Below are 21,158 nucleotides of genomic sequence, written 5' to 3'. Positions count from 1 at the left end.
TGAGAGAGAGAGAGTGAGGAAAGCAGGGGAGAAGAGATCCAGTGGGGGAGAGAGATGTTGGCCTCCTCCAACAGAGAAACACACTTCTCTGTAATTAGGGTCAACGGTGTGAGGTCAGCTCAGCTCTCAGTGTGTGGGTGAGTGTTCACAAAGATACTTAAAGTCAGAAGGAATAAGAGGGGAGTGAGTGTTTAACAAAGGACAAAAATAACATGGGAAAGGCCAGAAAGGCAGGACTAACAACTGACCAGAGGGGGAACTCCTATCCCTGTAGCATGTATCTTCAAAATTCACAATATTGTTTTTCATGTTTTCTTATCTCTGTCTCCCTCCATCTCTCCTTCCCCTCTTCCTCTGGAGCAATTTTACCAATTCTCTCCACCACTCCCCGTCTCCACTGTCTCTCTTTGGGAACATTACATTCATTTCCTGGAGACTTAATCTAACCATAACCACTCCTTGCCTAACCTTAACCGAACCCCAACCTTAACCCAAGTCTTCTCCCTGAAATGGAATAATTTACCTTATGGGGTCTTGTGTTTTGTTCCCATAAGGAATATGAGTCCTCACAATGTGACTCTGTAAACAGATTAATGTCCTCACAACCTGAGTAATACATGACTACAAGCACACACACACACACACACACACACAGAAACCTGAGCTGACACACACTCAGACAGACTCCTGGTCAGGTGAAACGAGAGCCTGGAGTTTTGTATGAATGGTGCTCGTTGTCTGTCTGCTACAGCTGTGTAATCACGCTGATGAAGGGTTTGTTTTACATCCACAAAAAGAAAGACACACACTCACACACACACACACACACACACACACTCACACACATATTGGATACTTAAACATACATGAACAAATGGTCATACACACTGTCAAACACAGGAGCATAAATACAGTATAGACAGATTTGTGGTATGTCAGCACACACTGAAGTAACTGTTACACACACGTGTACACACATCTGCACACACACATATGTAGAATAAGCTAATTGTGTGTGATGTAATCCTGGGTGGTCTATAGGCTCTTGGTGGCCTCTACATGTCGGTCAGTGAAGCCGAGCCTCCATCCACACACAGAACTTCACATTTAGACACATAATCATCACATCCAGTATTTACTCGACCTATTCCTGGAAACTAAATTTTTCTCTTCTGTAGATGAAGACAGAAAATCTTGATTTTTTTTAAGCTTTTTTTTTTTTTTGGCAGCCAATAAAATGGCAGAGGGAGGTAGCCGGGTGGCCTGTGCTTGGAGAAACAGTTCTGAGAGCATCACAGAGGGTCATGAGTTCAATCCTTGCAAAATGAAGCGGCCATATATACTGTCACTCAGGTCCCCGCCTGCACACTCACTACATTTACTATCACACGGGAAGCTGTGTTACTTCTTCTAAACACTGTTTAGAAAATCAACACTAAAAATTCTGATCTGGTAACACAGATCTTTATCTTGTTAGTCTGTTGTTATTATGTATCCTTGTTATTGCTGCCTATCATGGCCAGGACATGGATTTTTAACCTCAAATAGGCCGTCCTTGTTGAGTAAAGGTTAAACACACTGCAAGCTAATGTAAGACAACATGTTTACATGCAGTGGGTCAATAAACAGATTTGCTCCTCTACCTCTTACCAACCAATCATTGCTTAGTATGTATTAGTGATACAAGCTGCGCCTATATTGAGAGACAGACCACAGACGTCCAGAAGCTACTTAGCGTCAATTTCAGTTTAAGCTGGACTTTTAAGTAAATTATTCAAAGATTCACTGCCAAGAGTAATAATCTTTCCTTATAGACTTCACATTACTGTCACAGAGGTGCTTTCCCTGGCTGAAGTCTTTGTGCACAGTCATAAAGCTGTAACATGTTTTAAACTCTGTAATGTGTAAATTAGGTTCCTCCAGCAGAAATCTGGCTATGCTAACTGAGTTTATCTCATTCCTTAACCAAATTAAAGCTTCCCATTCACTTGACATTTAAGAAATTTGCTTACAGCATGAAGCCACAGGATGCAGACTGATTGTAAACCGCTGTGGAAAAAAACAAATGTCTCTGGCTTTGCATCAAACTGAGCAGATCTCAGTCAAACAGGATTTAAAACAAACAGATCTTAAGGAAGTGAGGCCACCAATGGACGGGTCCAAAAGTAGGAGTGTTGCAGCCATTATTGCATGTTATCTTCTGAAAAGTGGTGTTTCTGTCTTGTGTGACTCCCATGACTGCAGTGGATTAAAAGGTAGCATTGTGTTGCGCTGGATAGGAGTGGACAGTCGCCTCCTCCACGAGGAGCTCCTCAGCCCTCTTATTTAACTCTCTGTACAACGTGTAATGTCTGGGGGGCTGATGAGAGGTGATTAAGAAGGATGTTATGTATTGCATTAATGTTTTTATAGGGTCACTCTGTTTCACCCAGAGAGCTCTTTTCCCCTAAATTAATATTAAATGTGGTCTTTCTATTACAGACAATTTAAATGCACAGAACATTATCTGTCACATTGAGGATGAGGATGAGCCTTTTCAGGTGCTGCAGAACTGTAGATTTTTGAAAAATAAAGTAAAAAAAGAGAGAGTAGAAAATGGGATGAGGTAACATTAAATAAGGTGAAGTGCTGTGAAGGGACTTACAGTGATATCCTTGCCAGCCCAGTTACACTCCTCCCTCCAGTCGACGGGGGCGGGCCAGTAGATCTGAAACAAAAAACAAAGGTCATATGATCCCGTGGGTGAAATCTGTCTGTATTATCTGGATTAATTTACTAATTTCAAGTCTAAAACACTAACACAACAAGTGTTTGCTCCCTCTAACATAATAATATGCCCTCTGAATAAGTCACATCTTAAATGAGACACCTCAAGGTTTGGATAAATAAAGGTTTCCATCTCACATTGAATTCACTAAGCACATAATGTACTCCTAACAGCTGTGAGCAGATGTTTATAGCAGGCTGTGTTTTGCTTTTTTATCTTGCCCTTTTGTGTGTCTCTGTGTGTTTAAGCAAACTTTTTGTCAGTGTGTACTTTTGTGCATACATGTATTGTGTTGTGTATCTCCAGTGATTCATGTCTGTGCATTTATGCTTCTGCGACTTAAAACATGGACTATATATACACCAGCAGCAAAGGTTTCAATCAAAGTACGTCATATACGTATTAATCACAACGTTTTTTGGCTGAATGCTCTCTTTTGATCTTTGTCCATGTCTTTGATTTTCTACCTGTATCCATTAATCCCACATTTCTCTTCCTTCTCTTCTTACGTGTGCAGCGACTCACTTGAGTGGTCTCATATGTGCCAGAATATGATCCAGTCATTTTCAAAGGGGCATCTTGGTAAAATGTGTCCATACTTTTGAAAGTTTTCTGTCTACCATGCCAAAGCCCACATGAAAACACTCATAAAGCATGTGTGGCCTGACTTTGATAAGAACAATAACAAATGATTCTTAGGACTATGGCGCTGGCTTTAAATAGAAACCATTTCCTCGCTCCCATCTCATTATAATCCCCCTGATTTAGTTTGTAATTAACACAAGCAATAAAGCAATTTTAAGACACATAAGGTGTCTAATTAGAGCAGAGTTCAGGTAAATACATCTCTTGATTAGGAAAATAAGTGTATTGTCGTGAAAAATACTGTCATTACTGAATAATCCTGGTTTGTTTTATTCGACATCGGTTTACTGGACTGCAGCGTGTTTGAAGCTGTCGTGAGCTCAAGGGGTGTTTTCCTCTAAAACAAAGTGTAGAAAACCTCAGCACAGTAATGGCTGAGTCATTAGTATTAATCACCAAGCTGTTTTTTTCTGCTGTGGGCCAGTAAAACCTTTATATACTTAGATTTTATGTGTTGTCTGCCCAACAAAAACAGCTCCTGACTTATTGTGGCTTTTGCTCATTTCGGTTCTGACCAACCTTGTGCTCCTGCTTGGCGATGTTGTCTAACGATAGCGACAGCAAGAAGTTCTTGGCCCCGACGAAGAGACGGCCTCTCTCTTCATCCAGCAGCAGAGCGCTGAAGCAGCAGGAACGCTCCAGCTCGAACCGCCGCACTCCATGGAACTGCTGCAACTCTGAAATTGCACAGATATGAGGAATTATCGAGGGTGGCACCCCTCAATGTGTCTTCTATTACATGTGACATCTTGCATCCTCCTGTTGCACGCCACATGCAAACTCTCACGAGCTATTTTAACTCACATGGTTGCTCTCAACGGTGAGACAGAGAGGAAAAAAATACTCTATGCCAATTATCTGTATGTTTATTCTATTGTGAGCGAGTCTTGGATAAAACAACAAGCAACAGTAAACAATGACCTAAGAAAGACTTCGTGATCAAAGTTTCAAAGCCAAAACCTTGAGTCCTCAGATCCACATCAGTTGGTTGGCCACAGAACTGCAACAAGTCATGTGGTTGATAAAGAAGTTCACCACTTAATTTTCATATTTGAACAACATTTTTGAGTCCTAAGGCCAGTGACTTGTTAACAGACCGGACCAAATCCTCCGACAGTAATGACACTATATTGGCTTGAATGGAAAAATTGAGTGTCTTTGCTGTTTCCAAACTGGCAAGAACAAATTCTGGGGAAACAGTGCCTAGGAAAATTTCGCTTGTATTTGTAAACTTAAGCTATAATAGTTACCCCAAGCCAGTGGAAAAAAAACTGTGTTCTTGGCCCAAGAAGATGAAGAAATAAAGGGACTGCGTCCTCCCTTGCTGGCCTTCCTTAAACAAGGAGCTTAAGAAAACAAGACCAAGGCCCTCTTCACTTAGACATTAAAACGGCTTTATTAGTCTACCATTGTTCTAATGGGAATTTATAACTTTGTTTAAGACTCTGACGCCATCCAACAGCCGCCTGCATGACATCAGGGCTTTAGATCTACTGCCCTAGTTTTATGTTGACGTGCCATTTTCAGCAAATGTGTTATTATTCAGCTCCACCATACTGTGGTGGCAATAACCTCAGGCCCAAAGAGGACACTCATTGTACTGAAAATGACACTTGTTCAAGGCACAGATTCAGTAATATATTAAAAGAATTATGTAGTTGACAACTTTAAAATAGATCAAAGTGTCTTTGCTTTAGTTAAGTCTGCTTTTATGTGTCTTGTCTTCCAGTATAATTGTTCACATGTTATTTGTCAAAACATTGAACATAGTTCTCGGGCAGCCCTTGGCTTAAGTAATGGACACAACAATCACTCTAGTTGCCCTGTGAGGCTGTAATGCTCATTACACATCAGAGAAAGCTGCTGGATAGACAAAAAAAAATCTTTCTGTTAGCACTTCATCATGCTAACAGTGCACAGACAGACCGACTGCCTGACAAACATCCCTTGAGCTGCACTGCTAGAGTAGTAGTTCCTCGTCAAAGGACCTTATCAAGGAGCTATTCAATCAACACCTTCTTGCACATTATCCTTCTTATTACTTAGTTAATTACATTACAAACAGTTTGAATGGGAATGATAAATTACCCAACAGCAAACCCGTTATCAGGCACACAGACAGCTGTTTTTTTTCCTAAACCTGCAGGCTAAATAAAATTGAAGGTCTTTTTAGTGCTGCATGACGTCATCAAGATCTCTTTTAGTCCTTCATGTGTCAACTGAATCTAAAATATTCTCCCCTTCCTGCACTGTATGCTACATGCTACGTTCAGCCTAAATTAAAGGGAGCACATACCTCAGCCGGGCAGACGGCCTTCAGCGAGCCTCACATCCTTGTGAGTTACTTCAGGCTATAATTGCCAGCTTTCAATGATGGAACACATCCCTGGTTTATGTGGCTGTGTTGGGCATTGAGCTGCCTTCTTCTAACTTACAATGCCCGAGATGAAACACAAAACCCTGCCCGTGTGTGTGTGTGCGTGTGTGTGTGTGTGTGTGTGTGTGTGTGTGTGTGTGTGTGCGCGTGTGTGTGTGTGTGTGTGTGTGTGTGTGTGTGTGCGCATCTGTTTGTGTATGAGTGTGGCTGTGAATCAGAGCAACCACAAATTAAGGCTGGCTTCTGTTCAGGACTGTTTACTTTGAAAAGCATATGGCGGAACCTCCCATGAAACAGAGAAAGTGTGTGTCAGTGTGAGTGTGTGTGTACATGCACTGTGCACACAACAAAGTATATTAAGTGCAGTGGAAGAGGCAAACACTTACACACGTACACCCATGTGAACAATACACAAGGCAATGTTCTATAGACAGAAACACTTCAACTTTCCTGTTCAAATATTTGGTTCTTACCTTTGTATGAGAGCTTCATGCGAGGTGAGGAAGATGAAGAGGAGGAAGAGGTGGAAGAGGATGAAGATGAAGAGGAAGAACGGGTCATGGTGCCAGAGGAAGCATGGGCAGCAGCCAGGCCCAGCAGGAACAGAGAGCTGCAGGTGACCATCATGGCCGCCATCATCATCATCATGGTCATCATCTTGACACGCTTAGAAAAGATTCCTTCTTTTCAAAAGTCAAAATATGAGTCAGAAGACAACTTTGGATTGTGGCCACTTAGCAGTAATGCCTGATATTTGTCTTTTTCCACCTGCCTTTGGATTGGTTTGGATTCAGTTCAGCTTTGCAAACCCTGAACAGATTCTCCCTCTTGTTCAGTGCTTTAGCCGAGCTTCAGTCTCTTCCAGTCTTCTTTTCAAGTTCTTAAGATTCAGTTAAATCCTTCTCTTGTCCTCCTTGGTTCTTCACTTGGCAGATCCACTGCTCCTCCCGTGAAGGACGACCAAGTTCACCTCTCACATCCGAAACGGGACAAAAACGTCACACATGGGCATAGAGACCTAAAAATAGAGACAGAAAGGGAGAGGAGTTTGAATGGACACTACTAGCATATGATTGCTTGTGCCAGGGATGCCCCTGCACACGCACACATACACACACACACACACACACACGCACACACACACATGCACACACGGCCGGTACTGGCGTCTGAGGTATATTTAGCGAGAGTCAGATTGATGCCTCTGCCAAGCTGTGTTAATGCCAGCCTACATTATGGCAACAACACTATAATCTCTTCACATTACAGCAAGACTGAGGAACAGTATCCAAAACACACACACACACACACACACACACACACACACACACACACACATGTACACACACTGACCATGGTGATGAAGGGTGTGTGTGTGTGTGTGTGTGTGTGTGTGTGTGTGTGTGTGTGTGTGTGTGTGTGATGGAGATATGGCATGCACACTGTAAAACCAAGCACAATCTCTCCATGTCTGTGGCACTGCCAACTCAAACTGGCTTCTCTCTCTCTCTCTCTCTCTCTCCCTCTCTCTCTCTCTCCACACTGGCAGACAGTGGCACCAGATGAGATCTCTTCATTGCTGGGGACTAATGTGCCAACCGTGAGGTGCATGGATGTATGAATGGATGAGTGCATTAATGCCCAACTGAAAGTCACTTATGAGTGAGTCCAACAACACAAAGCAAAAAAAAAAACTGTTTTTGTAATGAGATTTGGTGTTAATATAGAGTTACACAGTAATAGATGAAGACATTACAAGTTATCCAAAGTTTAAAGTGCTGTTTTTTTACAATCTTACTTCTGTGTTCTGTTAGGGGACTTGCCGTCAATTGAGCATGATCAGGGAGTATACACAGACAATCTCAGTAAAGTGATTTGACAACTGGAGTTGAATTGAAAGTGACGGAATCATTACTGTTCCAGAAAAATCCCCAATAAATTGGTCCCTCGGTTCTGAGTGTGTTGTTCTAAACCACAAGTCCACCACAGCAGGAGCGGGAATGAAGTCACTGCTTCTTAAGTCAGCATGTATATGCACACACACACACACACACACACACACACACACACACACACACACACACACACCTCTTTCCGTATTTTGGACTCTGGTCAGCTGTAACAATAAAGCCTTTCAGTAGAAACAGCCTCCTTTATTATATTACACCTCACTGTTGGCACTCAGTCAGTAATAGGCAGACAGTCTGCTTTGCTCCCTTTTCACTTTCACTCTTTTCTTCTTCTCCCCTTTCGAATAACTACTTCAGTCACTGTTCTTCATCTGCTCCTCTCTGTGAGAATGCCTCTAGTGTCTTGGAGTGAAATCAGCTTCTTGGCCAATACAAGGCTCAACTGTCAAAGACCGGGGCAATATCAGACATAAAAATAACAGTTATTATCTTTCTTTATATGGCACATGTCAGAAGAAAAAAATAAAAAGAAGCTTCAAAATGTCCATGTGGACAAAATTGGCACAACAGCAGCGTAAACTTGGAACATTTGCCCAAAGTTAGCCAGAGCATTGCTACTGGAGCTGATTCTGAGTCCAGATTGGCCCAGATATGCACCCCTTGAATTTATCCAAATCAGCCATAAATATGGGCAAAACCTAACTTGCATTTCAGCTTCTGGTGACAGAACATGGGCAAATGCCCCAACACTTGTTATCGCTGCTATTCTCCCAATTAGCAATGGGGAGGGCCTTTGAATAACTACAAAATGGGTCTCCTAACAGAGAAGACGGTCCCCCCACAGTCTGTCTTCATTTATCACAAAAAATTGATTTCTTGTCTTAAATTTATGATCGGTGGCCAGAGTTTGACGGACAGTTCTGTTGTCTGTGGTCATTGGGGACGACCAGGTGAAGGTTGTGGTTTTGACACTGGCTCACTATCATCATCATCTCCACCACCTTGAAAGCATGCTGAATTTCCAAATAAGCTTACAAATAATTAAATATTTGTAAGCTGAAAGCTGCAGTGATCACTTTTGAGCACACATATCCAAACAGAAGCACACAAAGATGAGAATACACACAGAAACTCCAGCACATACACAGACCCGTCCAGGCTGTTGGCACAGAGTTTTATGAATAATGGAGCTATTGAGGCGTGGAGACAGGAGAGCACTCATAAGCTCACAGCTCCCAGGCCACAACACAACAGGACAGAGCTGAACAGGAACATGAACTCCCACATACCCTGCAGTATGTAAACACACATGCACAGATGCACACACTCATGAATGGACAAAACCGCGCATGCAAGCCTTGATGAGAAGTGCACAGAGAGGTGTTGTGAAGGTGTGAGTTGTCTTGGATGTTTTTACAGTTCTGGTCTGCTTAGTTCAGGTGTGAAAACATCAAATTTCTCCAAGCCGATGTCAATGAAGTGATTCTGTGTGTAAACTTCATTAATAAATTGTAAGTTTGTGTCTGGAGGCTCAGTGAAAGATGGTGAGACTCTGTGTGTGTGTGTGTGTGTGTGTGTGTGTGTGTGTGTGTGTGTGTGTGTGTGTGTGTGCTCAAGGTTCTGTGCTGAGCCGCAAAGATGCTGCAGTATTTCAAATAGAAGGCCGTCAGGGCTCTCATCAGCTGCAGCTCCGTGACACACAAACAGAAACACACACACACATACAGTCCCGAGGAGTGACAGGGGCAGCACTGAAACCCTTACGCTCCTGTCGGCTGCTATAAAAGGAACGGCCGGTTCCATTGTTCCTCTGAGTCTCCCCGAGCTGTGTGTGTGTCTCAGCATGTGTGTGTATTTTCCAAATCTGCCATCAAGAGTTGAAGAGAACATCATTGTTCCTCGCACATCCTTGTCTCATCCCAGAGCTCTGAGCGGTTAAGCGCACACTTGCATAGTTATATGAGCAGGAGCATATATACTCATATACAAATTCCAGTTTCTCAGCACTTAGCTCTGCAAACACACAAACGTGCACACACAAACTCTGTAAACCCACTAACACACACTCACAAATACACAAACTCCTTGCATGCTCCATAATGCATCTTAATAAAAAGCCATTGGGCCCGCTGACACTTGCATTCAGTTCAGCTTCAATAGACACAGAGCAGCGGCATGCCAAAAGGGAGTGGATTAAAAATAAAGACAGAGAGAGAGAGATTCTTGGGGGGTGGGGGGCAAGCTGGCCTGTCAAAAACCAGCCTAAATAGGCATGGGCAGACAAAGCGGCCCACCCCCAGGGTAAAACGGGCTTTTCAGAGCGAGGTTAGAGTGCAACCCTACAGTACAGCACACAATAATGAATAAATGGATATCAGCAGTTTAACCTGTACCCCTGCACAACAGCAGGTTAGAGAAGAGAAGGAGGAGACAGAGGAAGAGACACTGAAGGGTCTAAATAGAGAGGAAGTGACAGAGGGACAAGTGGCAAAGAGAGAAGGGGAGGAGATGAGAAAAAAAGCTATTAGGAACCAAGAAAGATCAACACGATTGGAGGGCAAGGAGGAATAGGAAGGGAGCTTGAAAGTAAAAGGAGGAAGCAAGAAAGGTAATACAAAAGGAGAAGAGGGGAAGACAGAGACAACAAGGCATAGGAGAGGAAACATTGTGAAGGAAGAGACAGAAATGGAGGAAGAAAAGTGACATGGGGACAGAGTTGAAAGAGGAACTGTGGCTGGAGCAGGAAGACAAAGTGAATGAAGGAGAGAGGAAAGGAAAATCAGAAATCTGAAAAAGGAAGTACTGAAAGGCAAGAGAGAGAAAGAGACAAAGAGACAGGAGAGGAGAAGTGGAGGGCTAAGATGTAGAAGAGGAGGATGGAGAAAGAGTGGAGGGGCACAGACATTACACCCCTTCACACCAGTCTCACGGAAAAAGAGAATGCAATGGAGAGGGAAGGATGGAGAAGAAAATGAGGGAGGCGAGAGGTGGGGGAGAGAAAGGAGCCAATTGTTTTGCCTGCAGGGAGAAAAAGAGTTCCCCTGGCCTCTGATCAACAAGTCTAAGCCTCCCTGCGATGGAAAAATAAAAGGAGAGAGGGATGGATGGAGGGAAGAAGAGGAAGAATGAGGAGGAGGTTGGGCTCTCAGCTTTAAGGAGCAAAATGACTGAAATAGCAGGTTACTGGTGGCTTTAGCACCAGGGGGGCGCATGAAGAAACACTAGGGAGGAGAGGAGAGGAGAAACAGGATGGGTGCAAAGTGTGAGTCAGGTTTGACCAAACGGAGCAACAACATTTAGTTTAAATAATGTAAAGCATCTTTGTTGATAACCACATAATGAGTTAAATGGCTGCATTCTTACTGAACTGTGTCATTTCAATGCTCATAAAACACATCTGAAATGCATTGGAATTGCAAGCACAACTTTCATGCCACCAACTATTTTCATTCTGGCAGTTTGCTGTGATTTGAATCAGGTTCATAAATTGCTGTGCCATAAGTCTGATATGTGTATCGTGAAAAGCCATAATATGCTCTTAATATGCCGTGGTGTGTGTGTGCATGCTGGGTATTCATCACATTGTCAAGACTAACCTCCCATCTGGGGACAATTTTTGGTTTGAACCCCACAAGGTTTACCATTTATGCTAATGTTAAGACTTGGTTTGGGGCTGAGGTTGGAAATAACAACTAGTTTGCTGTTAAAGAAAGGGTTGGAGTGTAACATGTGCTTGTGATGGTCAAGGTTAGGGAAAAGCACCCGGGGACTGAATGTGAGTCAGTGTCTTCACAAGTACGGTATCATGTGGTGCAGCAAGCGTGCAAAAAATTGGAGGAGTTGGTGTTTTGATTCAGCTCATATAAAAATATGCTTGGCTTGCGGGTTGATTGCTTCATTTCCAGAAAGAAAAAAAAAACACATGGAATCAGAAAACTTTAAATGTGCAGCAATAAACAAGAGAGGAAGAGCAGGTGATGCGGGGCAGAGGGGCCACATGTCAACAAGCTGCAGACTTGCTGGAGGGAGCAGAAGCAGAATGCATCAAGCATGTTATAAGACGTTCTTTTACAATGACTGTGATTGACTATTGGTTTGAAGCATGAGGTGCTTTTGCACAACAGAGAGCTGAGCAGTGCCTCATTTCCCCTGAAAGCCAGGAAAAGAAATGAGCACTGATAAAGACAGACCACCAGTGGAGAGAAAGAATTCAGTACAGGATGATACTGCTCTCTGTTATAATTCAGATATAAATGATCCATAAATGTTATTCAACAGAGCTACAGTGATTTACAGCACACAAAAAGTAAAAAGCTCAGTCATATGAAGGCTCAAAAAAGAATTCAAAGCAGGCTCTCTATCCTCTGTGTAATGTGGCTTAGAAGTACAGTCTTGTTTTCAGTGGAAGGTCTCGGGACAAAGCTAGTAACAGGAGTAAATGGATGTTTCGCACACACTCATGCACACACTCAACCAGCAAAGTAAAGCAGCTGCAAGCCAAAAGTGACTACCAGTCTTTACGGGATTTAAGCTGAAAAAACAAAGTGAGAAAGAGAAAGCGAGACGATCCGTGGCTGGAAAGCTTGTTCTGAAAGACACGGAGTGAATGAAGGAGCCGGGGAGGCTACAGCGCTTTGCTGGTCTCTGGTACTGAGCCATCTGGCCCAGCATCATGAATGGTTTCCCAGACTGCGAACCCGTGGCTAGCATTTGTTCAGTTCGGCTAAATTATTCTCACTAGTCAAAGTTTGAATGGGAAAAAGGGAAGAAGTAACAGAAAATGAATCCGACGATCCTGTTCGGCTGGTGTCCAAAATGCAAAAGTTGTGCACCCTGATAAGTCTGAGCTGTTACTGATGATTATGGATGTCCTTTGAATCTTTTGCTTTTATCAGTTTAGCCTGCAGAGCCAGAGTAGGGAGTGGTGACTGGACTAATATTATGTGGATAACCCGATACATGAAAAGAAAGAAATATATTTTAAAAAAAAAATCAGGTGGCAAACTGCCTTGCTGTGGTCATGAGAAGGCTTAAACTTCTTGTCTGGTATGATAAGCTCTGAAAAAAGAGACAATGAAGGAGCCACTAAGGCGAGGGCAGCCTGCTGGTAGCTGGTAGCCGGCCAATGGGCCGTGTTAAACCAAGGAGCAGCAGTAAGTCAGGACCTTACAGAGCTGCCTCTGGTCTCCTGACTGGAGCTGCTCCAAAGAGCTTTCTGTGGGAAGACAACTCACTCTACTCTCCTGAATGAAACAGCAGAGCAGATTTCAACGCAGTTCTCTGAGGAGGAAGGCCACATGTCATCAGCATGACTTGTAAAAAGATCTTTGAATTTATAATGCTCATATAGCACCACTGCACAGGATCAGGTCACAAACAGAAGGCTGAGTAAAACATGAACTTTATAGCTGAACAGCAGCTATCATTCATCACGTCCCGTCTGTCTGGATCCCAATCATTTTTGGAATACACAGTGACACGAGTATGTTATTCAAGCGTATACCACAAAACTGATTATAGTATAGTGCTGTCAGCAAACCCCGAAACATTTTTCAGCCATACCATTATCTTGATTGTAACTTTAAATGAAAACCTTTGAGGGATGTAAGCAGTGACCCTAAATGCTCCTGACTGGACCGCAGTCCAAATGAACTCACCTGTCCATCCGTTTCCAGGGGAACCGAATTCCACAAGAGTTCAGAACATTCCGGGTCGGGATCAGCGTCCACCTGAGCCCAACATGCCTCTCACAGCACCGACACTTTCCATAGTCACTGTACTGTTAAATCTCTCATAATCTTTCCATTGCAGTAAAAAAGAAAACAAATGTCCATGAGACAAAGCCTCTTGATTATACACTCACAGGAAAGAGGGTGTTGTATACACACTTACATGCACTTGCTGAGCTCTTGTTATGTACTTGTAAAACGCTCATTCTCAGGCTGGTGCATGTCTGGATTCAATGAGAACGTACAGAAAAGTTCTTCTGGAAGCAGGTGGAAACAGCTGATGTGGAATGTTAAGAGTCCATGAAACAGGAGGATAAATAAAGGTCGAGCTGAGTATGAAACAGGTAGGAATTCCTGTCCAAATTATTTTCAGAAAGCTGTGAAATTTGAGTAATTCCAGTGATGGGAATGGTGCCTGGAGGGCAGAAATAGAGCAGCGACAGTCCCTCCAAGGTGCGAAAAAGTCCAGAAGTCTCAAAAAAGTCCAAAAAGCAGCCGGTGAGTGAGTTAAAAGCAGCGCAGTGAGATCTGAGTATTCCCCTGACTGCAGTCAGCGCCACTGATGAACGGCTGCACTCCAGCTCCACTTAGAAAAACACACAACCCTGTGCACACTCATAAAACTCTTAACACACACACGCGAGGAGTTCACACACACACACGCACACACACGCACACACACACACACATGCACACACAGAGTTTTCACAGGAGCTGAGCGGAGTAGAAGTGCTCAGAGGGAGAGCAGGCAGGAATAATGGACTTAATTCAAGAGGGGAGAGAGAAAGAGAGCGAGGGAGGGGTTGAGAAGAGGAGGGAAAGGTGGGAGGTGAGAGGAGGGGAGTGGAAAGGGGCAGGGACATGCACTGTGTTGTTCTCAATGTGTGTGTATGCATGTGTGTGCGCTACTGTATATTTATAGTCCATCACTGTGATCAGTGACTTTAATTAACGTCTACTTAGACTAAATACAGCAGCAGAGACTCCCTCCATGATACAGACATGTGACCTGGACTGGGGTCAGTCTTAAAGTGTGATCTTGCACTGTTTCAGTTGAAAGTTGGCAGTTCTGAGAGTAATGAGGTGTACTCTTTGGTTATCGATCCCAAACACTGGTCCTATATTACACTGAGAGATACTGTTGAGCAAATCATGACAAACATGAAGCATGTGGCTTTAACGTCCACGGGAGCTTCTGCTCTGCTTGCATCAAGTCACCAGGCGTGCTTCAAAACTGATAATGTATAATGTGACACAATCTGCAACCAAGGTTTTATTGGTCCCATCTTGCACAGTGTGACAAGGGATGACCCCAGATCACTGTTGCTGCACAGCGTCTGGATGCCTCATATCACAAAAATGAGGCTTGAGACTTGGGTGTAACTGCTGTGAGATGTGATATGACTTGAGGCGAGATTTGACACTTACACTGACAGACTCCTGACTCGCCTCAAAAGACTGAAAACTAGCTCGAAGGCACAGTATTTTGATAAGAGAGCAATTTGGATAAAAATCACTGCAAACAGAGAGAGAGAAAAACACAAACAGAGAGAGAGAAAGATTTCCAGATTATGACTGTATGCTGGTGTGGACAGCATGTAGGTTGATAAGATAATGTAAATACAGTAATTGGCATACATTTACAACATATGAGGGTTTACATCATCCTGTGCACATATCAAAGTTGAAGTATGGGTCAGCTATTCATGACAGCCAGCCCCTGACAGCATGAATGTAAAAAATAACATGAAGTTTAAAGAAGTTTGAAAGTGATATGACGACATCAAAAGTGAATCTTCCCTTATGTAATACCAGATTTTGAAAAGACATTTGAATGCCAGGGTGATGATGAAGTTTAGCAATGTTTTACCTCTAAGAATCCACATGTGGTTGGACTTGAAGTTGTATTTTAGCCAAGAGAGTTTTGAGCATAACAGCTTAACATGTGGACATGATAGGTGGATGCAAAAGTTTGTATTTTCTTTCCGTTTCTTTCTTTTGCAGAGAACATTTGCTGTGGTCACGCTCAGGACAGTGCGCCTTAATGTATTCCTTTGATGACAAGTTTTCACGAGGGGAAAAAAAGTATCAAAGCTTCCATTCAATTTGTCGACTAACTCCTGCAGCATGATCTCCTCCTCTACTGTGCACTGATATGATCGGTACTTAAAACCAGGACTGTGGATTTTAACATTAAAAGATCTGAGTGCACAACAAAATTACCACTGCAGCACACCTGTGCGTCCAAATGATCATACATCAACAAGTTTACATTTTATGCAGAAATCCTCAGTTGATGCACTGCTTTGTCTACCCAGCCATGAGAGTCTGCTTGCCTTGCAGACCCTGTGGGCTGTGACACCAGAGCTGCACAGCAGTCACAGAGTGGGCTTTTTATGGACCAAACTCCAAAATATGAGGGTTTTCACCACATTACAGGCAGTTCTATACTGCTGCCAAAGTCTTAGTGACAGTGTTATACTCACTATTACACTGCTGTGTGTGTGTGGGAGGGTGTGGCTGTTTATTGCTCATGTTGTGGGGATATAAATCTGTTTCCACAGTCACATTGTGGGGACTTGCCTTCCATTTGGGGACAAAATGCAAGTCCCCATAATGTAAATCATCATATTTTAGGGTGAAGCCTCGGGTTAAGGTTCGGGTAAATCTCCAGGAAATGAATGTAAGTCAATGTAATGTCCTATGAAGTGATGGAAACACAAAGTGTGTGTGTGTGTGTGTGTGTGTGTGTGTGTGTGTGTGTGTGTGTGTCTGTCTGTCTGTCTGTGTGTGTGTGTGTGTGTGTGTGTGTGTGTGTGTGTGTGTGTATATGCATTTGTGTGCCCATGTTTTCTCCACTTGCCCCACTCATTCAGTCTTCATTCCAGTGGCAGGTGCGGTGCTGTGCTTGGCAACCCTGACACACAGACAGGCACACACATACACACACACACACACACACACACACACACACACACACACACACACACATACCTACAAGCCCACTCAGGGTAGGGTCCCCATACAGAGAGGTCATGGGTCTCGCATCAGGGGGTTCAGTGCAGTATGTGTGTTTGTTGTCTCCATGTTTGCCTGCATTTTTACACACAATGCACACTTGCTTTCATTGCTTTAAACACTTTCATGCAGACGGGCATGTGTACATTAAAACTATGAAAGTGAATGAGCATGTGTGTGTGCTTGTGTGTGTGCTTGTGCGGTATCCTTTCAGCCCACTGCCCGCCCCCTGCTGACCTGTCTGTCATAAACCAGTCTGATGTCTCTACAGGCTGCAGAGTGAGCACTGTGATCCCGACAAAGGCTTTTGTTTCTGCTAAAGCCTCTGTGCTTTTGAAACAGATGAGGGCTCAGTTTCCTAATAGCGTCTTAGTGGATCTTTGTTTTATTGCAAGTCAATGAAGCGAAATGATCTGTAGATTGCAGCGGGACCACAATCAGGCAAGTTGGCGTCTCCCATGGAGTCTCCCCCTGTGGTCTTTTAGTCTACTTATTGTCCAATTCAGGTTTTCAAAACTAGAAGGCAAAGATAAAAGTGGCAGTCTGATATTTATGGGATTATATTTTCCTACATAAGTCATCTTCACATTGTAGAATATGGAAAACCAACAATAAGATTTAACTTTGATGAAGAGAAAATAACAGCTCTTGACTTCTGAATGCAGCCTGAATCACCTTATAATATCAATGAGGAGGGCAGTGTCAGTCTGCATCTCTTATGGCAGGAAGTGTTTGGCTATAGCAACTTGAGACGTACAGTTTTATGTTTATCTGACATTGTAAAATCCATAAAGTGACATATAATAGTACCTATACAGAATGCCTTGCCCTAAATGTTAAAGTCCCCCTCCGGTCAAAAATGTGTTTCTTCTTGTTCCCACAGTTGAATGTTTTCACATTCAGTGCTGGAAGTGTAAATGAATGTGCTCCTTTGTCTGTGATGAAGTCATTTAGTTCCTCTTGCGTAGATTGAATTTTTATTCTTGAACTGATTCATAAAAGTTTATTTTGTCATTCTACACAGATACAGAACCATTCCCAGAATGCTAATAACAAAAGTCCTACCTTTGAGCTGATTAAATATATGTTAATTTAATGAAAAGGGCACAAATCAAATGAGCTTGAACATTCTAGACATCCAGCAAGCTCAGTGCATATTTATTACACGTCTTTCAACATATGACAGAAATAGAACCAACAACTGTTGTTCTCTTAAGATGATTAACTTAAACCTGTGTGTTATATAATGCTCAGTATGCATAATGCACAACATTATACATCAGCACCAGCAAATACATATTCTCCCGCTGGATTACGTCAGTCCTGTAAAAACACCACTGTTTGTTTCATTACATAAACATGCTTCTATGGCACTTACGTATTCAAGAGGACTTACAGACATTTTTCCAGGGAGACTGTTATAATCTACTCAGTAGCTACTTTAACACTAACCTGAGTGTGGCTGCACAATGGCAGGTGCCAAAAAGTTCAATTACCTTCAACTTCTGGTGCCAAATATACAGTCAGATTGAACCAGACGGGTCAGAACCACCAGACCACAGAACAGGTCTATGAGGTATTTGGTAAGGTATTCCAACTATGAGGGCATGTTATATTAATATTAATGTTGCAATGACTCATTTTGAAGGCAACCTCCAACAAAACACCCAGAACAAAAGGAAAATACAGTGCCTCGGTGTTGGGAGGTCACGCATCATTGACATTAATGATACCATATTGACTTTAAAAACTGCACCTTTAACACAAGTGCCATGGGAGCAGAGTGTTATTGTTGGAAGAGAATCTCTGAGCAAAATATTGGATTCAAATAGTCATTTCAGCATTTCAAGATGTGTTCTGGTATGTGGCTGTGAAGTCCATTCTCTACTGTTTTGCACAGGAGTGAACATTGTACCTGTGCCCACCTTCTTTGAAGGTCAGTCAGTGTGTGGAAGACAAGCAGGCTGATTGTACATCTTCTTATTAAAGAAGATACAGAGAATTCATTTGCCAGCATGCAATGAATTTTGGGATGGGCAGCTGAATATGGCTTGTGAAGACCTCAACAATCTAGTATAATATGCATATTATAACAAAGTAGAAATCAATCCACAGTGCTGGCTAACAGATGGTTGAGAGTGTCAGTCTGAATTCATCTGAAGTGCTGGTGTCAGACGCCAAAGCTCCTTAAGGATGAGGACGGTGTTGAGAAACCCATTCAGGAGGCAACGCACAGCACATTTTGATGCCAACTGCTTCCTTCTGGTGATGCCCCTCTTTCTGGGCCAAACTGGCTTTGTTAGAGACATGCTTACATCCTTTTCAGTTAAGCTTTCTTCAGTTTGATCCACTCCATATGTAGGCTACTCTACAATCTAGCTGTGCATTCAAAAATATTCACAGGCACATTACATTGCTGCTGCACCTCAGTGAGGAATGGCTTTTAAATCCTTCAGGACAGATGCAGAGTCAGAGAGATTTTTCACAAGCAAGGGAGGAACAATGGATTCAAATGGCATGTATTTACAGCACGCCAACCATAGCAGTAAAATTAGAGTGATGTTGAGGTCGTGTGACAACTGCCAACATTACATGTGTTGCATTATAAACATTTGCTCAACAGATGCATAAGTATCTAGGCTTAGATGCCATGCATGTAAAATTAGCAGTATGAAATACCAATGAGACAACCAAAAGCTTCTGTGGGTTTTGAGCGCTCTGTGGGTACTATACACTGACTCAATATAAAACAAATAGCAGTACTAAGTGCATCATTAGCATCATTGTAACTATGGAGCCCATTCTAACAGCTGTAACCACACGCTAATCTCATCTATGTGTGTGTATGTGTGGGTTCGTGCATGTGTGAAGTGAATTTGTCTATTAATAGCATCCACGGTATTGGGCCAGGAGTTGAACACAGATGAAGGAAGTTTAGATGGGCTAGAAAAAAAGGCATTTTGGTGTTTTGGGGCATTATGATGAAATAGCACTTGGGTGTAAACAATAAGTGATGTGTGGGAAATTAGCTATAGACACCAAAACTGTTATGTATGTTTCTCCTGTAAAGTTTTATATTCATTAATCTCACTTTTGGTGCCAGCCTCAAGTGGCCATTTGAGAAACTGCAGTTTTTGGCACTTCCGAACTGGCTTCATTTTTAGCCCCAGAGGTTGTCGCTTGTATGATATGTGTCCTGACAGGGCGTCCATGACATGGTCCCCTGACCTCCTGACACCACAGGATTATAGGGGCCCCACTGAAGAGTGGCAGGAATGAAAAAGAGAGAGAGAGAGTGTTACAGTGAGAGAGAGGGAGAGATCTTGCTTGGGAACCCTAGAGGCACAGGAACCTGTAATCCTTCCTGTTTCACTTTGATGTGCTCACACCCAACTGAAAGGATGGAGGATGAAGAGGGGGTGGTGGTTTTGCGTGTCAGGAGGGCAGTGTGTGTGGGTGGGTGAGGGGACTAACTGCGGTGCCAGGAGGCTCAGGGGTGGGGAACACACTCTCACAGGCATGTAGTCACACACCATCTGGCTCTGAGGGTCACTGGGTGGATAAGACCACCTTCAAGCATAAGCATGGCTTCAGTGACACATTTTCACACACACATGCACACACCTCAGACCAGGTTCTGAAGGCCACTGAGTGGATTACTGCACCTTGCATGACCAACGGCTTTGTCTCTTTCACACACATGCATGTAAACACACACACACACACACACACACTTGCAGTATTTCTCGGTGGACTGCACACTGCTGCACTAGTTCCCACCACTATTATATCTAGCTGGCTGATCACTAGATAATGAAGGCATGTTTCTATTAGATGTGATCAGAAAAAAGAAAGAAAGATGCTCTATAAATCAGCAGGGATCAACTAAAATAACCTAAATTTCCAATAACATATGAAGAAATTCAAAGTTTTTCATATCATTTGTATCAAATATGGACAAGAGTTAGAGCTGGCAGACAGAGGCTGGCTTTGAGACAGAAGTACTGCAGTGGGCCCTGTAATTCTGAGCTTCACTTTAATCAAAAGTCGGCTGTTGGTACACTGCTGCTATTTCTGAGAGAGTTCAGTACAGATCACAGTGAGGACGGATGAAAGACTGAAAACTGGGAAATCACCTACTAAAAGACAGAAGCTTTAAACTTCAGGCCGCACACAGACAGCACGCTCAAATTTACAGTTTTTAAAAGGCCCACACATGCATCAGTTCCTGCAGGCCACTAAATCAGCCAAGTTCTTGTTTTTATTCCTGCAGAAGGTTTTAACTTATTCCCTTAATATTTTAAACTTATGTTGCACATGTAATACAATGCACTGAAAAAAAACCATCATATTATTGAGCATAACAAGCATCTCTGAGGTAACTACTATTGATTTTTGGCTTTATGGCTACTTTGCAGGACAAATATATCAGGCCAGTATATTAAACATTAAAATGAAAAGACATGACCTTTATCACCTCTTGAGACATGAGACATGATCATATCTCTCAATGATGTTCGTCTTTCTACTGGATAGGATACTGAGCTTTCTGGTAGAGTAAATTCACATTCTGATGGGCAGCTATGGTGTATAAAGTCAGGAATGCTCATTTCAGGACAAATTTGTTACTATCCCAGTAAAAATTAACCTAAAGCATACCTAAAGCAAACTGATAGCTCTTCATGAACCATTTGGGGTACATGCATGGTTTT

The 21,158-nt window shown here is 42.7% G+C and overlaps 1 protein-coding gene across 3 annotated transcripts in view; it reads right to left on the bottom strand.

Annotated features, from left to right (window-relative positions):
- The window catches only part of sema3b (sema domain, immunoglobulin domain (Ig), short basic domain, secreted, (semaphorin) 3B), a 71,321-nt gene that overhangs the window by 18,232 nt on the left and 31,931 nt on the right, over window positions 1-21,158 (bottom strand). For 2 of the 3 annotated variants that reach the window (XM_076740171.1, XM_076740172.1), the window contains exons 2-4: window positions 6,263-6,807; window positions 3,932-4,089; window positions 2,645-2,707 (exon numbers count right to left, since the gene is read on the bottom strand). In XM_076740171.1, coding sequence (XP_076596286.1) covers window positions 2,645-2,707; window positions 3,932-4,089; window positions 6,263-6,446 — 405 coding nt within the window. In that variant the 5' untranslated portion in view covers window positions 6,447-6,807. Of the gene's footprint in view, window positions 1-2,644; window positions 2,708-3,931; window positions 4,090-6,262; window positions 6,808-13,356; window positions 14,153-21,158 lie in introns of those variants that run through there. The other variant, XM_076740170.1, reaches the window with a different exon arrangement.

Source organism: Chaetodon auriga, chromosome 10, assembly GCF_051107435.1.
Source record: "Chaetodon auriga isolate fChaAug3 chromosome 10, fChaAug3.hap1, whole genome shotgun sequence".
Lineage (NCBI taxonomy): Eukaryota > Metazoa > Chordata > Actinopteri > Chaetodontiformes > Chaetodontidae > Chaetodon > Chaetodon auriga.
The sequence above is the reverse complement of the archived record's forward strand: the minus strand, read 5'-3'. Positions and strand labels throughout refer to the sequence as shown.